Below are 26,124 nucleotides of genomic sequence, written 5' to 3' on the forward strand. Positions count from 1 at the left end.
TGACAACGTATTACCTTTTTGTTTATTATTATTTCAAGGCAAATTTAGTTTATACCCCGATGCACTAGATGGCGCTGCAGCTGCATAAAGTAGGTAACAGGGAGGAGAGGAGTTGTGAAGGAAAGTCCCGCAGTGTGCTCCTTGCGCTGCTGTCGCTACGTTACCCGGGTTTATCAGCTAAAGCTAACTAGGGGAAACCACTCATCGGATTTTAAAATATATAACGGAAACCAAAATGGCCTCTGGTAATATTTTTGTTTATTTGTTTGCAAACATTTGTTTAAAAGATTGAATACATTACCAACAAACAGCTAGCTGATAGCAATAAGCTTTTAGCCAAATTAGCTGCTGAGCCAGAAGGCCAAGGACCCGTCTATTTACCGGAACTCACCGTCCGTTACCTAATAACTACTGCGTTTTATCCATTTAGCCCGGTTTGGATGTGCATTGTCCAACTGATTGTAGTATGATTTAATCGATTTGTCGTTTATTTTCCTGATTACCGATGCTTTACGCTCGGTAAACCGAGGCGGCTAACCCGCTGCTCTTAATTTGTCATCCTACGTGAACGTCTCGCTGTAGCTCACAGGCCCATTGTTTCCCTTTTAGGGTGAATTCAAATCCTGCAGCCAGTGAACGCACGGTTTTACCCGTTAACCAAATCAAATGTTGCATGTCAAAATGTTAGCCAACATAGTACCCACGCTTGTATGTCCTTCATCTACAGTGTATTCAACACATTTTCGCTGTCCCCATGAGCACATTAGTCAAAGGCGAGACAAAACCCACCGCCATTTTTGTTGTAGCTAGCTACATCGTGGGGGCAGCTATACTCTGGTCAACTCTTGCAGACCAGTGTTCAACGGATGGTTAACTACGTAGTAGTCACGGGTTTCGTTATTTTTTTTTTTACTATCTGTATGCACTATAATTGTTGTCTAAATGTTGTCCTGAACTCTCTTCGACTCGTTCTCTCTGTTCAGATTCGGGCTACGGTCAGCATGGCGCTGCACAGAGGTATTGCACACTTCACGTCAATATATATTTATATATAGATCCAAGAATGACCTCATTTGTCTGATAAGTGAATTACTACAAATTACCCGCACAGTAAACATTTTAAATCTTTCTTTCCATAGCTATGGGTCGTATGGCAGTCAACCAGGTGGACAGGTAAAAACACTATCAACTAACGGATTTTCAATAGTTTCGTTTGTGTAGTTATAACTTTAATGTTCATATTGTCTTAATACACCTTATTTTCCCAGGGTTACGGTCAGGGAAATGGCAGTGGCACCTATGCAGCACCGACTTACCCTGGCTATGGGCAACCAACTACAACACCAGGTATGCTTTTCAAACTATTGAACAAGCAATTACCCTGCAGTTAAATTTGACCTTTAACGTTTCACCTATTGTATAACGTGTGCCAAAAATGGCACATTAATACAATTCATTAATAAAACAATTTTCACTGTCACTTCTAATTATGGCAATGGGTTGGCTTGATTTTCAGCCAATAATATAACATATTTCTCATCCTTTCAAGCATTCAATTTTGAATAAAACAATTGAATCAAAAGGATTATATCCCTTTAGCTCTTGTATTCGACACAATGCTTTAGTGATTATTAAAAAGTTAGCATTATTTACTGGAAATACCTTAAAACATTAGACTTTTCCTTGTATGTTGGCATAAACCATGTTATCTAACTTTTTGGCAGAGGCTTACGGTCAGCCTACCGCTGCAGCCTACGGTCAGCCACCGAGCTACGAAGGCTATGGAGCGCCGGCAGCCCAGGAAACTACAGGGTATGCCCACCTCTAACATTTATTTAGCTATGCCACTGGTTCTTTACCCTTTGAAAGCCAGGGGGCTTCTGTGTTTCCGTATTGTACAAGCCAAGGGATACCAAGGTTCAAACGAAAAGGTTTGCAGGGGGATCCTCTGGTATTAAACCTCCACTATAGGATTGTAAACCTTCAGGTGTTGTCAATGATGTGTGATTGATTGGGTCCTTCCCCTTCCCACAAGGTATAGTGATAAGTCGTCCTACGGTTCAAGTGCCTACGGCCAGCCGCCGCCGCCAGCGGCTTACGGTGGAGGTGGCGGCTATGGAAGAAGGACTGAAGGTGAGACTACTTCTAGTTCAGTCATATGCACATAGTAGCACACTTGGCTCGAAAGCTGTCCTACACGTTTATTCTATACAATTTATGAACACACAGACACACACACGTTTATATCTATACTTGTGAATTATAATTTTAGTTCTAAAGGGAAGTACATTTTTTTTTTTTAAGTTGCAAACAAGCAGTTTTTGGTCAGCTCCTGAGTCCTTTGATCAACAGGTGAAAGCGGAGGCGCGCCCACGAGGTTCGGACGGGACGAGGGGGGTGCGGACCGCTCAGAAGGCTACAGAGGGCGGGGGCGTGGGAGCGGCGGCGGTGGCTTTGAGCGTGGCGGATATGACCGTGGGGGCTATGAACGTGGCGGAGGAGGAGGCGGTGGCTACGATCGCGGGTCAAGAGGAGGGCCTCCGGGTATGGGGTAAGTTGCATCGCGCCACTGCCCCGCAAGGTATTCCTCCATAGACCATGCTTGTTCACAAGACCCCACTCTGGACCCTTTACATGAGCAGATAGGCCCACGGGCAGTCTTCCATTGTGAGATCACCTGTATTATTTTATTTATTTTATAGTTTTTTTTCTCAATATTTTCTTATTTTCGTGTGTTATTTATCTTCATCGGCCTTTAGGTTGTATACATTTGAAGTTAAACTTTATAGTTTATATGCATGTGACCTTCCCGTTCCTCTGAAGTGGTGGGTTAATCACAGATTTTTGTAGGAGTCATCATTCAGGGGAATGGTGTGTGCGTTTCAGTGTGTGGGGGCGGGTGCTGCTGTACAACATGACTCCACCAGGTGGCACTCCTGGAATTCTGTTGGGTGTCTTTTCTGCCCCTGGTCAATTTTTTTTTTTTATTCTGCTCTTGGCTCATCCATAAATTGGTGGATGCAAGATGTATGGGTCATAATTTCGGTCTGGAACGAGATGGCAAACCTAAAAGATGAAATAATTTTGATCCTGTGAATTTTTGCCTAGGAAACCGGCGTTCTATTTGTGAGTATTGATTAGAATATGTTTTGAGGTCGGGACAGTGTATTTCGTGTATTTTAAATTGCAAGCTGTCTGACTTACTGAGGGCAAGTCAGTCTTGACGGGTGGCTTGAGAATTATAACAAGCAGCCAAACTCTCGTGGAAGGTAACTATGGAAGACTTGATGGACGCCATGTGCTTAGACCAAATCCTCATCCCGAGCTGTATCACATTCAATAGGCTTCATTCAAGTGTTGTATATTCTACTTGGTAAGCATGTGTGCTCTGTTTTACATGGATCTACATTCTATACTACAGGTGTTAAGATTGATTGAAGATTAAACTTAGGCCAATTTGACCTGTAAGTGTTGGCAAAGCTAAATTGCACTGTTAACTCGGCCTAGTGTATCCAATCTGACATGAAACACCCAAAATACACTTGAATCTAAACAAATATACCATAATGGTTATCCAGCGAGATGTGACGAGTGTCTTAACTCATCCAGATTGTGAAATCGCAGCTGCTTAGCAGCCGTTCCATTGCTCTCTTAATGTCCAAGACTAACGCATTCCCCTCGTGTGAGCTATGTCTACCATAGTCGCACAGCGCGGCAGGAGTGCATACTGATGGGATGTAGGGGAGCTTTGAGCTCTCAGTCTTTGGGACAAAGGAAAAGCCATCATATCTCCAATTTTTCCTCTGCAGAGGTGGTGACCGTGGTGGCTACAAAAATTTCGGTGGTAAGTGATGAGCATCAGAACTGTCTCGGTTGGGGAGGAAAGAACGTGGGTTAGCAGGAGAGAAAGAAATCATAAAACAGGGCAACATAGGAAATGGAAAGGAAAAACGACAAACAAGCATGGTGATGCCACCATTTTTCATTTCCAAATCCTGGGGGCCGCACCTAATCTTAGTGGGATATGTCCTTACTGCACTTCAGATATGGTAAAAGAACATGGTGCTTGAGTTTTATACTAATGGTATTGATGCATGAAGACCAAGGTTGAATGTTAACTGGCAGAGGAAAAAGGTGTTCCTAAGGCGACAAAGGAAAACTTCTTAGAACCGGAGACTGCTCTTCTTGGTTGGTTTGTCCAGAAAAGGCTCAATTCTGCCCATGTTGTAAGATGGTGGTGTAACGTGCAACTGTCCCAAAACACACCCCAGGAAACTAAAACCTTGCTGACGTATCTGTTAAAAGTAGTGCAAAGCATCGCCTAGATAGCAGTGAAGTGGAAATGTTTAGGACTAAAGGTGTTGGAAGTTCCCATGCTCGCAAGCTTTTCTCAACCCATGCTTTCCATCTTACAGGCTCCCGAGACTACGGCCAAAGGGATGAGCCTGGAGGTACGTCTGGACTGTAGCGGGTCACATCTCGATGATCTGCTGAATGTAGTGGAACTTGCTGTTCTGTGCCTAACGTGTGTTAATACTTGATGTGTCCCTCTGTCCACAGGTGGAGGCAGCAGTGGTGGGGCTGAAGACAACTCTGACAACAACACAATCTTTGTCCAGGGACTTGGAGAAGAGGTCACGCCTGATGAAGTCGGCACTTACTTCAAGCAGATTGGCATCATTAAGGTGTGGTTTGGGAGCCTCTGGAGATGGCTCACAACAAGCTAAAGGCCGGACCTATCAGCCGAAGGACCAAATGGGAACTCTGTCCATGTGGGGAAACTGTTCAATAAATTAAAATATTTTTTGTATGTGTCAAAAGTTGAACAAGAAGACGGGCCAGCCGATGATTAACCTGTACTCGGATAAAGCCACCGGCAGGCTAAAGGGAGAGGCCACCGTCTCTTTTGACGACCCGCCCTCCGCCAAAGCCGCCATCGCATGGTTTGACGGTAAGAAACCAAATCCACGTCTGCATGTCTCCCGCAGGAGCGTCTCGTTACACCCTTCACACCGGTGTCTCCTTCTCATCTCTAGGCAAGGAGTTTAACGGCAAGGCCATCAAGGTGTCGTTCGCCACCCGCAGGGCCGAGTTCACGGCGAGAGGAGGTGCCCGAGGGGGCGGAGGGGCTGGAGGAGGCGGCGGCGGCAGTGGAGGTAGAGGAGGTATGACCTGTGAGAATAGCTTGACCAGCAAGTGTATTCCCTCAAACTTTAGGGTGTTGATGATTCTGCTGGGCTCACGTCCGATGAATGGTTTGTCCCGTCAGGGTTCAGGGGTCGTGGCGGTGGAGGACCCAACTTTGATGTCAAGGGAGGAGACTGGCCGTGCCCAAATAGGTCGGTGGGGGGGTGTGTGTGTCATGTTGATTTGAGAGGCTCCTGTAGAGGGATATTCTCGCAGGTATGCTATTTGAAGAAACTATTGAAAATGGATGGATGATTTGACTCTGCTTCTTCTCCTTCTCAGCTCTTGCGGCAACATGAACTTTGCACGTCGATTTGAATGCAACAAATGTGGCACGCCCAAACCCGGGGACAGCTTCGGAGGAGGAGGTACGGTTTGAATTTCAATGCTTGCCATCTTCTGTACGGGTATTCATATTTTTGCCGGCTTCTAATATTTCATGAACCACCTGCCTTTTGATTGAAGTCGGTCTCCTCGTTAACGTTTGATGGTGTCTGCCCTCAGAGCGTGGCGGGCGTGGCGGCTACGGCGGTGACCGTGGCGGCGGATTCCGGGGTCGCGGTGGGTTCCGTGGTGGAGACCGCGGTGACCGTGGGGGCTATGGCGGCGGTGGCGGCGGCGGCTACAAAATGGGAGGACGGTGAGTTGGATGGTTCACTGTATGTTTGATTAGTTTTGCATGTTCTAATCCCCGAGTCGTGCATCTAATCCCTGAGTCGTGCAAGATGTGTACATTCGGTGTGGCGCCGTGTACACATTGCGTAACCCAGGGCTGGATAATGTAATGTTTTACATCCCTCTGGAAATCTTTGCTTAGGTTTGAGATTGCAGCTCCTAAACCAAACTGTTTTGCTAGTTAACCACTAGAGGGCGTAGCCTGCTTTTTAAACTGAGGCCTCAGGCAGAGTCATTAGTGATTCATGGCAAGTCGCTGCCGGTTTTCCAGACATGAAAATTGTCAAGGATACAGAGCAGACTCTAGGGCACAATGCCTTTCAGGTGTCCTTTGTTAGATGGCGGTTATACCAGTCAGTGGTACATCCAGAAGGGGGGTGGGTCAAACTGTTCCTAATTGATTTCCCTATTTGGAATCCCTATTGTTCATTTGAAATTTCAAGGAAGATTTAATTGCAGGAATCTTTTGACGACAATTCTTCAATCCGCAGCCTGCATGTTCATGCTGTTTGAGATGTGTTTTCCAGAGGCGTGTCCTCGTTGGCACTGATTGATGTCTAATGTGCCTCCTTTGCCCTTCCTCAGAGGTGATCATAGAGAAGACAGAAGAGACCGGCCATACTAAATGTTCAGCAGTCGACCCGGTTCCAGCCCAGGGGTGTGTGGTGGTTGGGAGCGTGGTATGGGGGAGGGCTATGGGGGGAGGAAGGGATTCGGCTTTGAGAGGGATTGGATGGGATGGGGGGGGGGGGGGGTCGGGGGGGGGGGGGGGGGGGGGGGGGGGGGGTGGGAGAACTGCTGGAAAACTGACTTGCATACCTTCCTTTTCTTTGCCAATGCATCCCATGTTGCTTTCTGTTTGTGATGGAAAGATGTACAGCGACTGTGAAGGGACTTTTTGGGCTGTATGGACGCATCTGTATTGGGGTCAAATGTTTTATTTTTTTCCTCATTTTATTTGTACATCTTTTTTTTTTTCTTCTTAAATTCTAGGTCCAGGCTTTTTTTGTGGGGTAGACTTATTGTTTTGTTTTGTATGATCAAAATAAACTGTTAAACCTTTTTCCAAAATATTAAAAACTTGTGCTTTTTATCCTTTGTTTTTCTTTACCATTATACCACACCTTTTAAAACAGGAAATGATGTTGGTGATTTTATTTGAATCTTAAGCGCACCAGGAATATAGCATGCTCTTTTATCATTGCCTTGAGCTACAAACGAGTGTAATTTAGTGAAGCGGGGCGTTGCGAGCCCTCCCCTCTGGTCTTGCAGTTTTACAGGCACGCTCTTCATTAAGTGGGCGAAGCAACAAGCGCAGTGACATCGAGCATGCTCCTATTGCCAGAATGCGGATCACTATGTGGAACTTGTTCCTCCCATCGTATTGTAGCTTAGATGGAAATGTATGATGTGATCGGAGAGCAATGAGTTAGGATACTTTTTCAACCCTAAAATGAATTTTCGGCCTCCGGACCGGCGTGAAAAGTCACTTGCAGCCGGTGCATCATCATGGATCTGGACCTTAACGACGCTCATCGCTGTTAGGGCCGCGGTTTGTTCACCTGTGTCCATTGCCCGAACTGGGAGAAATGCCCCCGAGGTAGGCTACCTGAACGACCTGTTTTGAAATCTATTAAATCTAGTTCTTGCTGGTCACTTATTCAAATAAAAAATTGACTGTCCAACGTAAAGTTATTTTATTTATAAAGATCGTGTAGCCTACTTTATTGATTTTGATATTGAATTTAAAGTTCTGTATAAAAATGCATCCGTTTTTGGTTTAAGTCTTCCTGTCGTTGCTTGCACTGAGCAAGAGTAGTAAGAAGTGTAGTATTCCATGCTCGTTTAAAAATAATTCTTGTTGCGTTTGATTGGATAGCGTAGGTATTCCTGGCATTTATGTTTACTTAAAATATTTCACAAGCTGTAACTCAAATGAAACGACAGCCCTAGGGAGCTCTTGTTTTAGATTAATTCGGGTCGCATGTCACTGGCTGAATGTCACAGACGAATAGATGGAAACGTGTTTACCCTATTTGGTGTGCTAGCAATGTGTCTTCCTGAATGAATCCTTAAGGGGAATATTGAGGTCGAAATTCATAGTCTAAGTTTATCACTACACAAACACAAGTATGTGCTTTTCTCTGGTGTACTTGTGACATCAACTGGTTTAAGATAAATTAAAAGCTCAGTTATTATTCACAGTAATGTTTGGACTTTTAGACCTGGTAAGAAGAAATGACATTAATTGTATGTATTCTCCCTTTTTGTTATATACCATATTCTTTTTGTATGCTGGTTAGAATGGTCTATGTCTTCTCCAACAAATGTGTCAATTCCAGGTGTTTCTCGAAAAGTATGGCTATCTAGACCCGGAAAACCACATCCACAACACTGCAGAAGTACAATCAGCCATCAGGTGGGTCTGAAAGGAAATCAGCACATTGAAGAGAGGCTACTCCCTTTCCCAAGCCTGGTGTCCAGTCCTAAACACATGTTCCCTGGTTTATGCGATAGTTAGTGGTTAGGCTCGACAAAGCACAGGAGTGAAGGGCTGTAAGTAGTCTCTCAATAAAAGCCATCATGGTTTATGCTCTGGTTAAAGAGAAAACAGAAAACTAGGCTTTCTAAATTGCACTAGAATTTGGTCTTGCTATTTGGCTTTGTCTTTGCAAATTGAGGAAGGGTGGAAATATACAGTACTGGCACTTGTTTCCAATGTATTCATCAGGGTGGTGTTTTGGTTAAGTGTAGTACAGCCCTGAGCCCTTGTAATGAAGTCGTAAAACAGACCCTCACCCCACTGGTGGAAAACCTCGCCTGGACCATCTAATAACCCAGTGAACCTCGCCCTCTGTCCAACACATTATCTCAGACTAATTATACCAGCATTCAAATGGTTTTAAAGGATCCACCTGTGCAAATCCTGCATTTTTTTGCACGTTCTAAGACTTTGTAAGGGTTTTAATAAGTTAGCAGACATTAAGACGAACAGGGGACAGTCTTTGCAGAGGCCTGGGTCTTTCTCAGTCTGAGGCTCGATTCCTTCTACTTTCAGGGTTGTTGGGCTCTAATCGCTGGTAAACTACCGATTGTGGCTTGTTTTTCACAATCCTCTTATCTAGCATTGCTTTTCCTGCTCTGTCGAATTATGTCACACTGATAGATTAGTTCATTTCTTCTCTTGAAAACAATTCTGTAGGAAATGCGCAAAATATGCATAGTGCCTAAGAGCACATTGCTAGTCATAAGTAACAATACTATCCCCTAAAAGGATTAAATATTCTCGTTCCATAGTTGATTTGACATAAGAACACAATCTTAAAATATACCCTTTTAGTTCTGCTTTCTTCTCATAAAATAGTGTGGCATAATATTTGGTTTAAATCTACCTCTCAAAAGTATCTGATTCTAAACAAATAATATTACTTATTCTTGTTGTGTTGTTTACCTCGGTTAAGAACTTTGTATTGCAGCTTTGCACGATTGACAAAGCATCCGAAGCTCTGCATTATGGAAAGAAGCTTAAGTGATCCTCTTGCCAAAAAATAAAAATTCTACCTTTTCTGCTGCTAATAGTAGGCCCATCAGTCTACTACCAGTGCTGAGCAAGATATTAGATTGTTTTTAATCAAATTCGAGACTATTTTATCAATAACGAATTTATGACAAAATCCCAGCATCCATATCGAGTTGGTCACTCAACTATAGCTGCTATTGTTCATATTGAAGGAAATGGACAACAAACGAATTGTGGGGACTGTTTTGTTTGATTTTGGTGCGGCTTTTGACATTATTGATCCTGCACTGCTAATTGATAAACTCTATTGCTATGGTTTCGCTGATACTTCCCTCTCTTGGATGGAGAGTTATCTGTCTGGCAGGAAGCAAAGAGTGTTTTTCAATGGAAGCTTATCAGTCAGCAAAGATGTCCTCTGTGGAGTGCCTCAAGGAAGCTGTCTGGGTCCTCTTTTATTTTCGACCTTTACCAATGACCTTCCCTATGTTCTGGAACAGACAAAAGTTGTAAAGTATGCTGATCACCCAACTATGTTCTGTGCTGCGTCAACATGCAATGAACTGACAGAGGTATTATGCAAAGAATTACAAACTGTCTGATTGGGGACAACAAATTAGTTTTGAACATCACTAAAACTAAGTGCATGGTTATTGGTACTAGGAGAAGGCTTGCAGAGACTCTTTTTTTAAATCTATCAATGGGTGGTATCCCAATAGAGCAAGTAAGACAAATTAAATTACTTGGCATTATAATAGATGATCAGTTTTCATTGTCTGACCATATTGATTCTATTGCTGTATGATCTTGTAATATTGCTATGGCAAATGCTATGCTCTCACTATGTGACACCCTCAGTGAGGAATCAGGTGATTCAGGCTCTTGTTCTCTCCTGCTTAGATTATTGTATGGTTTTGTGGTCCAACACTGCAAAAAAACATATTAAAAACTCAAACTTGCTTAAAATAGAGCTGCAAGATTGGCTCTTCAATGTTCTTTTAATGTCTAACTAATATCATGAAGATGCACAAAAGTCTGTCATGGTTGACCGTTGAGGCTAAAGTAACATCAAGTGTACCCGAAATGCCGTTGTTGGATCGGAAACCTCTAGTCATATGACTAGACTGGTCCGGAAAGGTTGTTTTGACCTCCCACAGCCCTAAACTGAATAAAGCAGCCATTTACTCCTTTATTCCTTACTTATTAACATAAAAAGCATCAAGGGTAAATATAGATTAACAAAATCACTGTAACACATGTTGAGGGAATCCACACAACAGAATTGACCCTCAATGCTTGCTGAACTTATAAACTTGAAAATTGATCGTGTATTGCATGTTATCAGTTTTAAAACTCACTTTTCTCCTGCATGGACTTGGTCTTTTTACTGGGAGGTTAATGATGTTTGTACAATGTATTGAAGTGTTGTATATACAGTGTTTCTGACTTTTGTGATGTAGATAGGTTTTTTCACTGTATGTATGTTTATATGTCTGTGTAATGTTATTTATTTTATGTGGACCCCAGGAAGAATAGCGACCACAGCTGTGGAAGCAAATGGGGATCTGAATAAAGAATGGTCATCTCTGCAGGGATTTCCAGTGGCTGTCCCGCCTACCGATGACGGGCCAGCTGGATGGGGCCACCCTCACCCGCATGGCAGAGCCCCGCTGCGGGGTGACGGACGAGGGCACCCATGACCTCTGGGCCCAGAGAATCAATCTCATCTTCACGGGCCGGTCGGCGCCCCCCAGTCAACTCGCGCTCCGAAAGAAGCGCTCCTCTTCGCCCCAAGGTAAGTTGTTTTGTGTGTGTGTGTGTGTGTGTGTGTGTGTGTGTGTGTGTGTGTGTGTGTGTGTGTGTGTGTGTGTGTGTGTGTGTGTGTGTGTGTGTGTGTAGTTGTGTGTGTGTGTGTGTTTGTGTGTGTGTGTGTGCCTCTGTGCCAATCCATCACTTCACAGACACGTGTTTGTAAGCTAGTGGTGTTTGCATGGAGAGAAAAAGGCCACTTTTTAGATAGGGAACTGAGGCCAGCCAAGACATGCCCTGCTGATGTCAGAGAGAATATGGTTCAAGCGTTGGGGTTTGTGCATACGCAGATAACGACTTAAGTGTATGTTATATACTGTACGTTGATGAGCGGAGGGAGTTTTACACACATGCGATTGACATGCGTATGTCAGTCATGTGTATACAGACGTGCACCTGTATGTTGTGGTCGTCCGTGTCTACCTTGGTTAGTGTTACAAAGGGGTGGCTGGGTGGATCCTCTGTCATAAAGCCCAGCGATGGCCCACTTGGCTCCAAAGGGTGTAACCAAAGCTCTTGGAGTGTACTGCACTGACCCTTGCTCTTTGTGACCATCTTAAAGAATGATCCCAGTATATCTGTGGTTTCATCACTAGTATTTTTTATTATGACATGACTTTGTCCCAGGTTTTAGCCTAGCGAATGATAAGAAGAATGCCCTAATAGAGTATAATACAGAAATGACATACATGATTAAGATGTCCTGTTGCATAGCAGTGTATTTAAGGATTGTTAGTAAGGGGACTTATTGCAATGTATCATCTTTCTAGGTCTTCGGTTACCCTTCTTGCAATATTGGGGTTACACCATCTTTCTTCAATTTGTTTGCGTAACTTGCGGTCTCCCTCATTCCTTCCCTGCTTTTTCAACGCATAGAGCCTCAGAGCTCTCCCTCTTTCTCCTTACCTTACCTCTGCCTGGAGTCGCAGCAGTCAGAACGTTGCATTCCTGCCTGTCACTGACATGATTGGCTAACTTACTGACTTGGAATGCAACAATAGGTGACGTTCGACGCCTCTTCAAGTCAGTACCTGATGCGTTCTGTTGGCTAGCTGGGTCAACATGCGCCTCGCTGCCTAGCTTGCCTACCTTGAGCGTCTGAGGCCCGGGCTTGCCAGGTGGTTGAAAAGCTAACATGTGGAACAGATTGAGGCTAAAATGCCCTACCCCAGGCGGGTCTGACGGGCGTGTGACTATCTGGCTGTCTTATTGACATGAACAGCTGTTTGTTATTGGGTGCGTCGACAGCCGGCTCAGCCTCTCGTTTTGTCAGGGCCAGACGGGACTCGCACAGATACACAGCTGTAGCATTATAACAACAGGATGTCATGGGGCCGATGATATTGCATCTTGAAGTAAACCCTCAGCCACATTGGGTTTTATGTGTCAGTTGATAAACACAGTTTACAGATTCCAGCAGGCGTGTGTGTTTTTGTCTTTGTCCATTGAGTGAGGCAGTGGCAGTCGTCCAAAAGTTAAAGCAGGTAATTTGGTTGCTATGAGGCCGCTTCTGTGGGTGTTAAAATATATTTAAATCCAAAACAGCGGAGCCCTGCCAGCTCCCTCCCTCCTCCCTCTTTCAATTGCATGTTTGACAGTGTTGGGATCTGTTTGTGAATGAGACGCATCGCATTTGTAAATACCTCAAGTGGCAGTGGTGTCCAGGATACACAGTGTACCGTACACGCTGTCCTCCAAACAGGCCAAACAGGACCATCTCACGTGTTTAGGTATATGCGGTGTGCGTGTGTTTTGAGGCATATGTCATCTTTAGGTGAATGAGAATACAGATACCAACGTGTGACCGGCCACATACCGGTAGCCTTAAAACCACAGGGCTAAAAGCAAAGCCAAAAGGGAGGGCCAGCAGAAGCCAGGCTGTGCAGGGGGCTCTGCCTGGGAGGGATGGGTGAAGGTGGTGTGGGTTGGGGGTCTGCTGGTGGTTCCCAGTCATATTTACTAGGCTGACATTCCAGCACCGCTGTCTGAGATAAGCGTACACGGTGCGATAGGTCTGTTGCGTGTGTATTTTCTCACAGTCGTGTGTGTATTGGATCTGTGTCAGGCGTTCAACCATTCGAGAGAGATGGGGAACGTCAACAAACCAGCTGACCTTCTGTCAGTGTTTTTATGGGAAAGATGTCAATTTGGGTTACACTGTGGATATTGTTCTCATACACAGGAGCCACCCAAATGGTGTGTGTATCTCTGAAAATGTTGGATTACCACCCTGATCAGGCAAAAGTACATGGCGGGGATGGTATGCTTTAATGTTATAGACTCTAAAACTCTTGTGGAAACTGTGACACAACTAAAGCCATCCACCTGTTGCCTTGATACTTTACCTACCAACCTCGTTAAGAAGGTTTTTGACTGCCTAGCAATAGGCATATTGCAGATAGTTAACAACTCTCTCGTCAGGCAACTTCCCAAAAGCCTTGAAAACTGCAGTTATTAAACACCTTTTAGATACCTCTATTATTAACAACTACAGACCAATATCAAATCTACCCTTCATAAGTAAAATCATTGAGAAAGTTGTCCTCCAGCAACTTAATCACTTCTTGGATTCAACTGGTTGCTATGACACCTTCCAATCAGGATTTCGACCCCTGCACAGCACTGAGACCACCCTTATTAAAGTTGTAGACGACATCCGTCTTAACACAGACCTGGCAAAACCTCAATACTAATGCTACTAGACCTCAGTGCTGCATTCGACACTAGACAATACAATACTTTTGGACAGGTTAGAAAACTGGGTGGGGCTTTCAGGCACAGTCATAAATTGGTTCAGGTCCTACCTACAAAATAGGAACTACTTTGTTTCCATTGGCAATTTTGTATCAGAATCAAACAACATGACATGTGGAGTCCCACAATGTTCGATCTTAGGATCCTCTTTATTCAACATCTACATGCTCCCACTAGGGCAAATCATGCAGAATAACAATATTGACCAGCTATGCTGATGACACGCAAATCTATGTATCGCTATCACCAAATTACTATCGGCCCAATAGATCTGCTGTGCCAGTGCATTGAGCAAGTGAAAGACTGGATGTGCCGAAATTTCCTTCAACTAAATGAGGACAAAACAGAGATAATTGTATTTGGTGCTAAAACGGAAAATCCAATCAAAGCCAGAAATCTAGGGGTTATCATGGATTCGGTTTTGCATGATTTACTCTGATTTACTCGCTGTAAACATGGATTCTGATTTACAGCGAGACAGTCACATCAAATCAGTTACAAAATCTGCATATTATCACCTTAAAATTGTAGCAAGACTTAGAGGGCTCATGTCCACCGAAGACTTAAAAAAACGTGTACATGCCTTTATCACTAGTAAGCTTGATTACTGCAATGGTCTCCTTACAGGTCTCCCAAAACAAACTCTAAGGAAGCTTCAGCTTGTTCAGAATGCTGCTGCTAGAGTTCTAACAAAGACCAAAAAATGTCAACATAATAAACCAATTCTTAAATCGTTACATTGGTTTCCTGTAGGTCAGATAATTGATTTTAAAATCATGTTGCTAACTAACCTATAAATCCCTACATGGTTTAGGCCCAAAATATTTAACTGATATGCTTCCACTACATAAGTCTTCTAGAACACTAAGATCTTCTGAGACCAATCTGTTAATTATCCCCAGAGTAAACACGAAACATGGGAAAGCAGGATTTAGTTACTATGCAACAAATAGCTGGAATAAACTCCCTGAGGATTTATGACTTGCCCAAACTCTGAGCACCTTTAAAACAAGATTGAAGACTTTTATGTTTGCTTTAGCTTTCTGCTAAATCTTAAATACATTGCAATTTCTAAAAATCTTTTTTTTTATTTATTTTTTACTTTGCCTTTATTTTCTATTTTATTACTAAAATGCCTTTTTAACTTTCCCTTTATTTTCTATTTTTATCAGAAAGATACATGATCTGATACCAGAGAGAAAGGATAAGGGTTTGAGACCCAAGTTCTGTCTGGGTTAGAGTCCTAGAATCTGGGTTGGAGTCCCAGAGAAAGGACCAAGTTCCTTTAGTTCGGGTTGGAGTCCCAGAGAAAGACCTGAGTTCTGTCTGGGTAAGAGTCCCGACGTCTGTCTGGGTTGGAGTCCCAGTATAAGGCCTTTGGTTCGTGGTTAGAGTCCTGACGTGTGTCTGGGTTAGAGTCCTAGAATCTGGGTTAGAGTCCTAGAATAGAGTACGGGTGGGAGTCCCAGAGAAAGTACCAAGTTCCTTTAGGTCGGGTTGGAGTCCCGACGTTGATACCAGAGAGACTGTTGATCTGATCTTAAATACATTGCACTTTCTATTTTACTCATTTCTTTGCATATGTTTTCTTTTACTGCACGCTTGCACGCAGGCACCAACGCACGCACGCACACACACACACACACACACACGCACACAAACACAGGCTATGTTACTGGCAAACAGGCTGCTTTCTTCCTGTCACTTAAACCATCGCTTAATTCATCTCTGCACCTTCAAATTTTGCCGCCTTTGTCACACACACACACACACACACACACACACACACACACACACACACACACACACACACACACACACACACACACACACACACACACACACACACACACACACACACACACACACACACACAAACAATAACCCAGACGATAATATAGTCTACACCCACACACACAAACAAACACTTACGGACAGTAACTCTGGCTATCACATGGTCTTGATCGCTTCCTAATGTGCTCATGATAGTGCTCCCCGACCAACTGGGGGGGCTGTCGCGGAGGGCACACTGCTAATTGCTTCCATAAGGGAAGTTCAGGAATGTCTTCTCTATCTCACTTCCTGGCTGGTGTCCTGTGGGAGCCCTCACTGTGTGGAGGTCTGGGCAGGGAGACAGAGGAAGAGGAGCTCCAGAAGCTCTACCTGCAGGCGGGGCGGGGACGGAGGCTTAACCCTGAGCTGAGGCTCGTCTTGTGGGACGAGGGGTCAAAAACCAACGGCAGCATACCTCCAGCATACCAGGAAAGGTTTTGTTTAACAGCTCCATTAGACCACGGTGCTTCACCGTCTCATTACCGTTGTGGTCAAATATTTGACCTTGCTGTAGGACTCTTATGGTACTCTCTATATAAGGTGTTAAAGACGAGTCATTCCTCATATCTAACATATTTCTCTGGCTTCTTGCCAGCACCTCTTGTCTGACAAGCCATGCTGAACTATGGACGGTTAATAATGTATGGTGTCTGACGATGGGGTCGGCATTTGTCTGCTGTTGGACTGTTTATGTGTGTGGAGAACACACACATACATACTGATAGGCTATCATAGCCAAACCCAGAGCCCCCAAGTCTCCCCAGCAATCTGCTCCGGGTCTCAAGGGGGTTATAACCAGCCAAACATATGGCGCCTTTCTGCCCTACAGAGTATAATGCTTGCTTTACTCTTTGTGCTTGTGTACGTGTGTTACTCTCTCTATTTATTTCCCTTTTGCCGCTCTCTCTCTCTCTCTCTCTCTCTCTCTCTCTCTCTCTCTCTCTCTCTCTCTCTCTCTCTCTCTCTCTCTCTCTCTCTCTCTCTCTCTCTCGCCATCTGCCTCACTCCCCTTGCCTCTCTTGTGTAAAAACCAACATAAACTAAACTTCTCACCTCATTAACACTTTCACCAGTGCAAGTCTTCACTCTTGCTCTCTCTGTCTCTCTCTGCCCCATTGACGAGAGAGAGAGAGAGAGAGAGAGAGAGAGAGAGAGACAGAGAGAGAGAGAGAGAGGGAGAGGGAGAGAGAGAGAGAGAGAGGGAGAGGGAGAGGGAGTGGGAGAGAGAGAGAGAACACCTCTGGTTATGCCCTTTACGGACCACCGGTGCTACCCAGACGGCATCCAGCTGCACCCCTCCCTGCAGTCGTTGCCGTGCAGCAGAGCAGAACCCCCCGATGACTCCCTCCCCCCCTTCCCCCTCTGTCTGTATACATGTCGATGATGTTATTGTTGTTGTTATACGCTCCATGCAGCTTGCGCAAGCGTTGATTGTTGATTCAAAGTGTGCAGTCGATGGCCTGAGTTCTTACGGTCTTCAAGAGGGCTAGGAGGTGTGTCAGTGCTCTGTATACACCACAAGGAGATTAGGGGTCTGCTCGTTTACAGATCGCCATCCCCCCTATTTATTAATCTCCGCACAAATGTGTTGAGTTTTGATGTTTTGCGAGCCCATGTTATTAAAAGTGAGTGTTTGTGTAAACTGTTGACCGAAGCGTGCACTTAAAGTGCTTGTCAGTTTACCCTCACTGTAAGCTAACCCAGGTTGAATCCTTTCCTTTGAACATCTCGCTTGGGACAGGCCGGTTCATTTGAAGCCGGCACTTCCCATGTTGGCCCCCTTATACAGTATAATACTGGCACAGGTACATATTAGGCACGTAGCTATTCTGTTGCGTAATGCCCCCAATCTGTTGATGGCAAGGAAAAGACAGTTCAAACAACATCACATCATCTACATTGCATCTGTCTAGACTCTAGAGACGACCGTCTAAATGGACGTGGAGGATCTTTTCAGGATAAGCTCATGAGCGACCTGAACCCGGGGGCTCTTGGAGGTTTTGGAACGTTGCGTTCCATACAGTGTCCAAATATGTGTGCTCTTTAGAGTACACCTGGAGGATAAATGTGTTCTGTACGCACTTTGGTCAAATTGACCAAAAAGACCATTAACATTTCCTTCCCTACCATGAGAAGATATAAGATATTCTAAATATGATTTCTTCAAAACGATAACAACATAATAATCCATTGTAAGGAGTCCTTGTCTGACTTAAATAAATGAAGATAAACTAAATCTCTCTCTCTCTCTCTCCCCCCCCCCCCCCTCCCTGCTCCAGGAGACAAGTGGTACAAGCGCCACCTGACCTATCAGATGGTCAACTGGCCCCGCCACCTGTCCCCGGGCCCCGTGAGGCTGGCCGTGCGCGCCGCCTTCCAGCTGTGGAGCAACGTTTCGGGCCTTGTGTTCCGGGAGGTCCCCGGGGGGCCTGCAGACATCCGCCTGGCCTTTTACAAGGGAGACCACAACGATGGGGCCAGCAATGCCTTCGACGGCCCAGGTGGGGGGCCCGCACTGTCACACTTGTTCCCAAGGGCCGAAGCCACCCCCCCCCCCTGCAGTTCTGAGGTTCAGCGTGGGGGTAAAAGTCAAGCCACAAGCCAAGCAGTTCATTGGTGTTACTGATTCAAATGGGCAATTCTGAGCGTGAAAAGCAGATGCTTTGTTTTTTTTGCTACTACAACCTTCGGTGACCTTTCAAATGGCGTTCAAGCTGATGTTCGGATTTACTTTGACATTTACATTTAGGAGACACTTTTATCCAAAACGTACATTTGTCAAAAGAAAGTGAAAAAATATATTGCTGTCGGTACAGTAAGGATGTACATAGAACCAAGTACACAGCACTAACAATCGCTGGGTTAACCCATTCCCCGTAAACAACAAAGATAACAAGGATATATGGATTCAGATTTGATTGCAAATTCCCCTTCACAGTCTTGAATGCGTTCTCAGGGCTTTGGGGTCAACCGAAATATCAGTATGTATGGGTGTTATTATTATTAAACAATTGCCACGTTAATTCCGTGTGAGTAGCAGATCAGGTGACCTGTGATTGGCTGTCTTTCCTGTAGGCGGGACCCTGGCACATGCCTTCCTCCCTCAGCGCGGTGAAGCCCACTTCGACATGTCCGAGAGGTGGACGCTGAACGGACACAAGGGACACAACCTGTTCATGGTGACCGCCCACGAGATAGGACACACCCTGGGATTGGAGCACTCACCTGTCCGTCATGCCCTCATGTCACCCTACTACAGGAAGCTGGGGCGGAACCTGGTACTCAGCTGGGATGACATCACCGCTGTTCAGCAGCTCTACGGTGAGGGGAGAGTGCTGGGTAGCTAGAAAAGTAAAGCTATTAATTATAAGTACGATAAACGTTCTGATTAATCATTTAAGTGATTAATACTTAATCATCAGAACACGGTGCCAAGATAATAAAACAAGAAACAGAGATTAAATGTTCGGAATATCAGAAAAAAAATGTAATCATGTATTTACTTTACTGAATTGCCCAGCCAAAGGGGTTTTGATGGAATGTAAATATTTTGTCACTGGTTTCCGAAGGTTATAGACATAAAACATAGCTTGTATTAGGTCATCGAGAATGAATCTGGACCACTTTTGCTTGTGGACAGAAGCCTGCCACGGTTCTTAAGGAAACACCTGATGTTGTTTGGGTGTTAAATTCCTCGGTGTCGGTCCTGTGGTTAGAGAGGTTATAGAGGGTATGCTTGAGTTTCGGTCCAGGTAAAAGGTGCTAACATCCAAACAATACTACACTATACAATAACTCCTCAATACCTCAAAAAACGACTTGTATACAAATGTATCCCAGCACAAAAGGGCATCATTCAGAGAAGTATTAGACTGGATGTTTTGTTTTATTTTCTGGCAAGGCGCGGGAAATTATAAGAGGAATTTTTGAATTCCTGCTGTGCCACCCAGTAAACTGGGAGTCATGGCAGTGGGTTGTTAAGAGCAGGGAGAGAAGCCTGAAGGCCTACAGCTGCAGCCTCACAGTTGGAACAAGCAGAAAGAGAACACACTGCTATTAAATCCAGCCTTTTTTACATTCGCGGAGACTGTGATTATGTTTTGGATGAACTTATACATTTGATGCCGACAAACTGTTCTGTTTTCCTGGAGGGTCTGGTTGATCACGGTCTGATAAGGACAAAGACCCTCATATGCATGGAGCTGGCCTATTTCACTATATGAGAGGATGGCTAAACCTATTGAAGTCATTTGCAGAAACACAACACACACACAAAAAAAACAAATATTCAATAACATGACATATTGCACACACAAGCAGAGAAGCTAGAGACACAGTGCTGTAGCAGGAGCCTCGTTAGCCTGGTGGCGATGGACGAGGGGTTGAGCTGTGGGGGGAAGTGTGCGTGTGTGTGTGTGTGTGTGTGTGTGGGGGGGGGGGTGCTTATGTACTCCTCTTTATGGATGACGAATGGAGCTGTATATATATTTACTGATGAGCATGTAGACCCTCCCGGTATGTCAAAGACAGGTTTCCACACGTGCTGTTGTAGACAAGTCTCTCACTGGTCATGTTCTACCAGAGTTGCCACAAAGAAAGAAAATCCTTGACACACTTTATCTTACAATAACCATTTATCTTTTGTGAATTCAAAAGACTCCCAAGTGAGCTGGTGAAAACGTGAACCTCTGGTCTTAAGCTCAGGTATTTATGATGGAATGTCCACACGGCGTTCCGCCGGTCCCCCGTACACCTTGATGATTCCCCTCTGAGTTCCTCTTAAGGCCATGTTCAGACACCCACATTCCTGTTCGATATCTGTGAGGGACCGCAACCTTTTCGGGGCTATGACGGGTTGCGCGGGCGTGGAAGTGTTTAGAGGAAAAATGAAAGATGTTCTTCTTCTGCCAACCCTTTCAACGTGCGCATGCTGTTGAGCTCGAATTGATATGGTCGGTGGTGAGATTGTGTTAAAGGACACATGCAGGCGTGTGGTCGGGATGGACAGCAAGAGGCCACAGGTGCTGCAGCAAACAGAAGGTTTCGAAGGTTTTCTGAAATACTCTCAACCCATTCGAAATAAATGATTTGTTAACCTTTGTTTTTATAAAAATGGAATAAAAAAGCCTTTAGTTAATGGTTAGTGTGTTTCCTCAGTGTTGCAATGTAGTCTTGATTGAACATTATAAGAAAACCAACCATTGATACCTTCCTACTAAGGGAAAATACATATATTCAGTGTTTGTCCTTCAAGATTGAGTCTGTGGACTATCTTTACACTGGATTATATGCTTTGGGCTGAAGGGAAATCCTACTTTTTAATTGTATTCATAAAGATAATACTTCAAATCAAGTACCTACAAGTAGGTTTCACTTGGTGCATTGACCAAATCAAGGAATGCTCACCTGGAATCTTAATTTGGAAACGACTGGGCAGTAATTCTGCAGACTATGATCAAATCTGTGGCCTCTGGAATTTTCTTTTGTCAAGCAGATTTTAATCTAGTAATTGTAATGCCTGAAGACTTCAGCTGTTCCCACTCAAAATGCCCCGCTATACCAGAGAAGGCATGTACCCCAGCCGCCACCCAAGTGCCTACAGCAAAACGTTACAGCTGCTTATACCATATCAGCGTTTAGCCGTCTGTGTATGATTGCATGTGTGTGTATGTGTGTCTGCGTGGGTGTGGAACCCTCCCTCATGCCGACATTGAGATGATGAGAGGCAGATGTTCGCCCGGTCTAGATAGCCCCAGAGAACCAGACGGCTGATAGCTGCCAACTGAGGAAAGCAGGCCATAGGATGTTTCGGCTACCTGAGGTAATGAGGTCTTCCTTGGATGTCAATTTCCCCAAGACCCTTCAATCCAAGGACGTCTGGGAGATCAGTGATAGGCCGCCGCTGATAAGCGCCACAGATACGGCATGAACCCTAAACCTCCCGTCTATGAGAGCATGTTTCTCAATTCGCAGACGAAGCGTTTATGACCACACTATAAACATCATGTTTGGCTTATTATGGAAAATATCGTATTTTGATTCGTGGATGACATCATATTTACATCTCGTCAGTCTCTTATGAACAGGAAGGTGGTTGTGGACAAGGCAGTCAAGAGGCTGGCTCTGTTGTGTTTCAATGGACAAACGTTTGCTTAGGTCTGCCATACATATAAATTTAACACACACTGAATGAAGAAGTCTTCTTACATGTTCAAGCCCATGAAGGCAAACTTCCTCCTCCGGCATCTATCCACATGCCCACTCTGATTTGATCAACCCCTTGGACAAATATTTGTTCAGCTCCTCAAGAAGAAATTGGTGTGCGTCATTGTTTGCCTTATGTAGCTGTTACCATGATTACCAGTCACTATGCAGACCATACTGATGTGTTGTATATTCATCGTTCCTTGAGTTTAGGTGCTACTGTAATGCAAGAATGGTGTGAATCTGGACAGAGCTTCATACAAGCTTATATATGTGAAGCATAATGATTATTTTTCCTTTGGATGTAAACACTTAATTGTTACTATCAGGCAACTTCTGTTTTGGTCAGCGTGCCTGTCTGTGTTTCTATCTTCTGTCTGGGATGGAGAGTTTGTTCCCATGAACTCTTTACAGAGGATTAGATGGGGCTATTCCACTCAGTCAATGCTGTAATAGCTTTGTCCCTGTTTTGTCTGTATCCTTTATTAACCAAAGGGCTGTATGAGAGGCTCTGTTTAAAACCCCCTGAGAATCAAACAGCAGTGTACATACTGAGAGACAGAAGCCTGCTTCCAGGATAAAGTAGGAGGTACGGTGTTGAACTCCTAACTCAAGTTCAATCCCCAATGGCCACAGCAAGCAAACCTCACCGCTAGCTGTGCCCTTATGACCCCAAAACTCACTCTCGGTATCTTTGGGTAAAAGTGTCATTAAATGACTTAGAATAAAGGAATAAACTAAATGAGTGACTGCTCCTTGGATCCGTCCCCTGGCCAATGCTCATCATACCAGGATGCTCAGTGTGTCTAAAGACATATCTAATTGTTGTGTTGTTTTACCGTGTCTTCAGGGAAGCCATTAGGGGGTCTTCCCGTAAGTCTACCTGTCCAGGGAGTCGGCTGGGGTCTGCAAGAGTGGGAGATGGCCGAAGTGCATCATGGGAATCCAGACACATCCCAGCCCCTCTACTGCCAGGGGGTCTTCGATGCCATCACAATGGGTACAATTACAAAGGTTTAATAATCAAATGATATGACAATTCAGCCTCATTCTTTGGGGCAAAACTTAAACCGCACTCGAATGTACTGATGATCTGCACAATAACGTAACTACATTCTCAATAGATCCTCTTAATTACCCTGAAATTGTCATTCTAGGGCACACCTTAGGAAATGTCTAATGACAAGCTTATAGCTTTGACGGTAAATACAGTAAATGAACCTGGCACCGTCGTGTCTCCCTGGGCCCGTCCAGACCAGAACCAGACAGTGGTGGTGTTCCGGGGCAGCGTCTACTGGACCATCCCTAGCGACGGCAACGTGAGCGGGCCCTTCCCCCTGCGGCAGCGCTGGGGCCACCTCCCTCTGGCCGTGGAGGCCGCCGCCTTCTCCCCCCTGGACTCCAAGTGGTATTTCTTCAAAGGTACATGTTTGGTGTTTTCATATAGTTGCACTTGTTGCAGAGAGTTCCTCTCTGCAACCTGTTCACATGCGCCTCACGCCTGGCTGCACATATCTGTAAAGGACAAGGGATTTGTTTTGCTTTTCTTTGCTTGTCTTGTTCCTTGCCTCTTGACTCACCTCTCACTCTGCCACACTGAATCATTTGTATCTGTTAACACAGTGACAAGGACATGCCAGTATCCAGGTGTTAGTTCTACTCCATATATATATTTCACATATAGTGTTTTTTTTTTGCATTTGGTCTGTTTTAGCTCGTTATCACAAGCCATGAAGAGCTAAAGAGATTCAAGTAGTCTACAGAAGGTTGGCTTTGTTTCAGACTAATTTTGATTTCACTTTGGACAATGTTTCATACATTTTTCACGATACCCCATATAACTAATTGTAATAGTAGATAATGTTAAAATATGGTCATGGACCCCTGCAATCAAAAGCCCTATGCAAGAGCCTCAAAGGTAGAGAAGGGTCTATCTGCGGACCAGACTACACACACAGCACTTCACTACAAAACGTTGCTACTATGATCCAACATGACACCATCTCAGTAACCTGTGTGGCGCTAGATGCTGCTGTACCCTGAACCGTGACCCTAGTTGACCTCTAACCCTCTCCTCCTGTCGCCGGCGGCATGCAGGCAAGAGGATGTGGCGCTACACAGGCAGCTCGCTGGACCCGGGCTTCCCCAGGCAGAACAGCGAGCTGGGGCTGCCCCGCCACCCGGACTGCGCCTTCTACTATGCCCCGCTCGGTCACATGGTCCTCTTCAAGGGCTCCCGCTACTCTGTGCTGAACCTGCACACGCTGCGCTCGGAGCCCTACTACCCCCGCAAGCTGAGCGACTGGAGCGGCCTGCCGCAGGGCTCCAACGGGGCGGTGGCGCGCCCTGACGGCCGGGTGTACCTGTTCAGAGAGCAGCGCTTCTGGAGGTTCGACCCCGTGAAGGTGCGGGTCACCCGGCAGGGCCACTGGGCCAGGGACCTGGGCTGGACGGGCTGCCGGAGCACGTCGCTGAGCAACGAGATCGTCTGAATGGAGGATGAAGTGGTGGAGTAAGGGTTTTTAGAGTAGAGGGGGACCTGTTTTGTTTGCTGGCTTTCTGTAACTGAAGCATCAACTAATCATACTTTATTTATACTGCTTTGTGATTTAGGTTTGCAGTCTGCAGAAAAATACACTTATATGCACCATACTTACGGACTGGTATGGGTGATTAAGCCATCGTCACTGTATTCTCATGGCTTCACTAAAACATCCGTTACGAATATAATTTGGCACCATTACTTCCCAAAATCGAAAAAATATTGGTAACAGATGTTTTTGAGAGCGACAGTGAGAGTGGTTTGATCACCCAGACCTGTACCGTCTTTTAAAACGCTAATGGGACCATGTGATCAAGATAGTAGACATTATGGAAAGATTACATATTGTATGCTCAGAAATATTTTTGGTTATATTGTACATAAATGTTGCCAATTATGGCTGCACTTTAGTTTTCTCTTCAATGCAAAATATATTATGAGCTTTCTTAAACATTGCTGCCCCCACATGGTAAAATCATGTATTGCCGATTTATTTAGACGTTTCAGTAATTATTAACTTAAAATAAAATAGGATAATTCGGGCTGTGCGTACATGTAAATAGAAGGAGCCATTGTACATAAACAACTTTGAGTGGATTGGGTTTAGAGGACTTATATTATGTGTGTGGTATGCTGGCCAAACAACAGTGAAGATCCACTCACCGTAGGGCCACTGTAAGTGCAATATGTTGTGAAGGACTGTAATACTACAAATGTATCCAATGTGGCATTTTGGATTATTCCAGTTTGAAATGTTGGTCTGTTTGTACCAACCGACTCCCTGTAATGTTGCTAGAATTTATCTTGTTTTGTAGCGGGTAAAAGTTAGCAGCAGGTTTGATATTCTCCAGATATTTGGTTTTGACTTACCCCGCAATCGTATTTGTCAACACAATTTCACTACATTACGGGTGTAGTATGTTGAGGACAGTGACAACGACTTTAGTTGTTGCCATCGACATCTGTGCGAGAACAGCACTTAAATCGGCTGCTATGTTTTATGGACCATTTATAAATTATACCCCCTTAGACTAGTGGCATAGACTAACATGGAATTGCTTCAGGAAAGAAATCACCACATATCAATAAAAAAATACATTTTCTTGTTCTGATTGCTGTAGGAGGCTACTTGCCAATGGTTGGCTGCTACTTTGCTGATATCTCGCAATAAAGTGAAACAGGATGCAATTAATAGTTCAAAATATTAATATTAATTAATATTAATATTAATAAATGAATCGATAAAGCCCATCGATATATTGAACCTGGGGGGGTAGGTTCAATATATCAATTGGAGAAAACAAATAATCTATCGATATGAAAAAAGAAATCGATATACCCCATCGATATATTGAACCTGGGGGGGTAGGTTCAATATATCGATTGGAGAAAACAAATAATCTATTGATATATTGAACCTGGGGGGAAAGGTTCAATATATCGTTTGAAAAAAAAAGAATCCATTGATATATTAAACCTGGTGGGTAGGCTCAATATATCTCTTGAAGAAAAACTAAAAATAAAAAATCGTTTGATGTATTGTATCCTTGCATGAATCCCCTACTGTAACGTGTTGGTATAACCGGTCAATTGACCTGACCCT

At 44.4% G+C, this 26,124-nt stretch overlaps 2 protein-coding genes across 5 annotated transcripts; both read left to right on the forward strand.

Annotated features, from left to right (window-relative positions):
• The first annotated feature begins 82 nt into the window (after positions 1 to 82).
• On the forward strand, positions 83 to 6,954 carry taf15 (TAF15 RNA polymerase II, TATA box binding protein (TBP)-associated factor). Of its 3 annotated transcripts, none has more exons than XM_030380266.1 (16): positions 83 to 245; positions 984 to 1,017; positions 1,140 to 1,173; positions 1,269 to 1,347; positions 1,725 to 1,812; positions 2,036 to 2,133; positions 2,353 to 2,551; positions 3,810 to 3,844; positions 4,416 to 4,451; positions 4,561 to 4,685; positions 4,822 to 4,951; positions 5,037 to 5,165; positions 5,270 to 5,339; positions 5,470 to 5,555; positions 5,692 to 5,827; positions 6,448 to 6,954. In XM_030380266.1, the coding sequence occupies exons 1-16, from the start codon at positions 236 to 238 to the stop codon at positions 6,485 to 6,487; spliced, it is 1,329 nt and encodes a 442-aa protein (XP_030236126.1). In that variant the 5' UTR covers positions 83 to 235; the 3' UTR covers positions 6,488 to 6,954. The 3 variants fall into 3 exon arrangements, with proteins under 3 accessions (XP_030236126.1, XP_030236128.1, XP_030236127.1); XM_030380268.1 differs by having other exon boundaries at positions 5,037 to 5,156; XM_030380267.1 differs by having other exon boundaries at positions 2,042 to 2,133.
• An 80-nt stretch (positions 6,955 to 7,034) lies between these two features.
• On the forward strand, positions 7,035 to 25,626 carry mmp28 (matrix metallopeptidase 28). Of its 2 annotated transcripts, XM_030380263.1 has the most exons (8): positions 7,035 to 7,462; positions 8,205 to 8,281; positions 10,972 to 11,174; positions 18,055 to 18,276; positions 18,851 to 19,096; positions 22,830 to 22,979; positions 23,234 to 23,401; positions 24,077 to 25,626. In XM_030380263.1, exons 1-8 carry the CDS (start codon positions 7,316 to 7,318, stop codon positions 24,469 to 24,471), a joined length of 1,608 nt encoding a protein of 535 aa, XP_030236123.1. In that variant the 5' UTR covers positions 7,035 to 7,315; the 3' UTR covers positions 24,472 to 25,626. The 2 variants fall into 2 exon arrangements, with proteins under 2 accessions (XP_030236123.1, XP_030236124.1); XM_030380264.1 differs by lacking the exon at positions 7,035 to 7,462 and having other exon boundaries at positions 8,203 to 8,281; positions 10,907 to 11,174.
• Positions 25,627 to 26,124: the final 498 nt, after the last annotated feature.

Source organism: Gadus morhua, chromosome 16 (assembly GCF_902167405.1).
Source record: "Gadus morhua chromosome 16, gadMor3.0, whole genome shotgun sequence".
Lineage (NCBI taxonomy): Eukaryota > Metazoa > Chordata > Actinopteri > Gadiformes > Gadidae > Gadus > Gadus morhua.

What these genes read in the sequence shown, in the direction of transcription:
- taf15 (XM_030380266.1), top strand. An exon ending in GCAACCAACTACAACACCAG is followed by an intron (nt 1,348 to 1,724) that starts GTATGCTTTTCA and finishes ACTTTTTGGCAG; the next exon opens with AGGCTTACGGTCAGCCTACC. An exon ending in CTATGGAAGAAGGACTGAAG is followed by an intron (nt 2,134 to 2,352) that starts GTGAGACTACTT and finishes TTTGATCAACAG; the next exon opens with GTGAAAGCGGAGGCGCGCCC.
- mmp28 (XM_030380263.1), top strand. Translation starts at nt 7,316, where the DNA reads ATGAATTTTCGGCCTCCGGACCGGCGTGAAAAGTCACTTGCAGCCGGT. An exon ending in GCGCTCCTCTTCGCCCCAAG is followed by an intron (nt 11,175 to 18,054) that starts GTAAGTTGTTTT and finishes TCCCTGCTCCAG; the next exon opens with GAGACAAGTGGTACAAGCGC. An exon ending in CAATGCCTTCGACGGCCCAG is followed by an intron (nt 18,277 to 18,850) that starts GTGGGGGGCCCG and finishes TCTTTCCTGTAG; the next exon opens with GCGGGACCCTGGCACATGCC.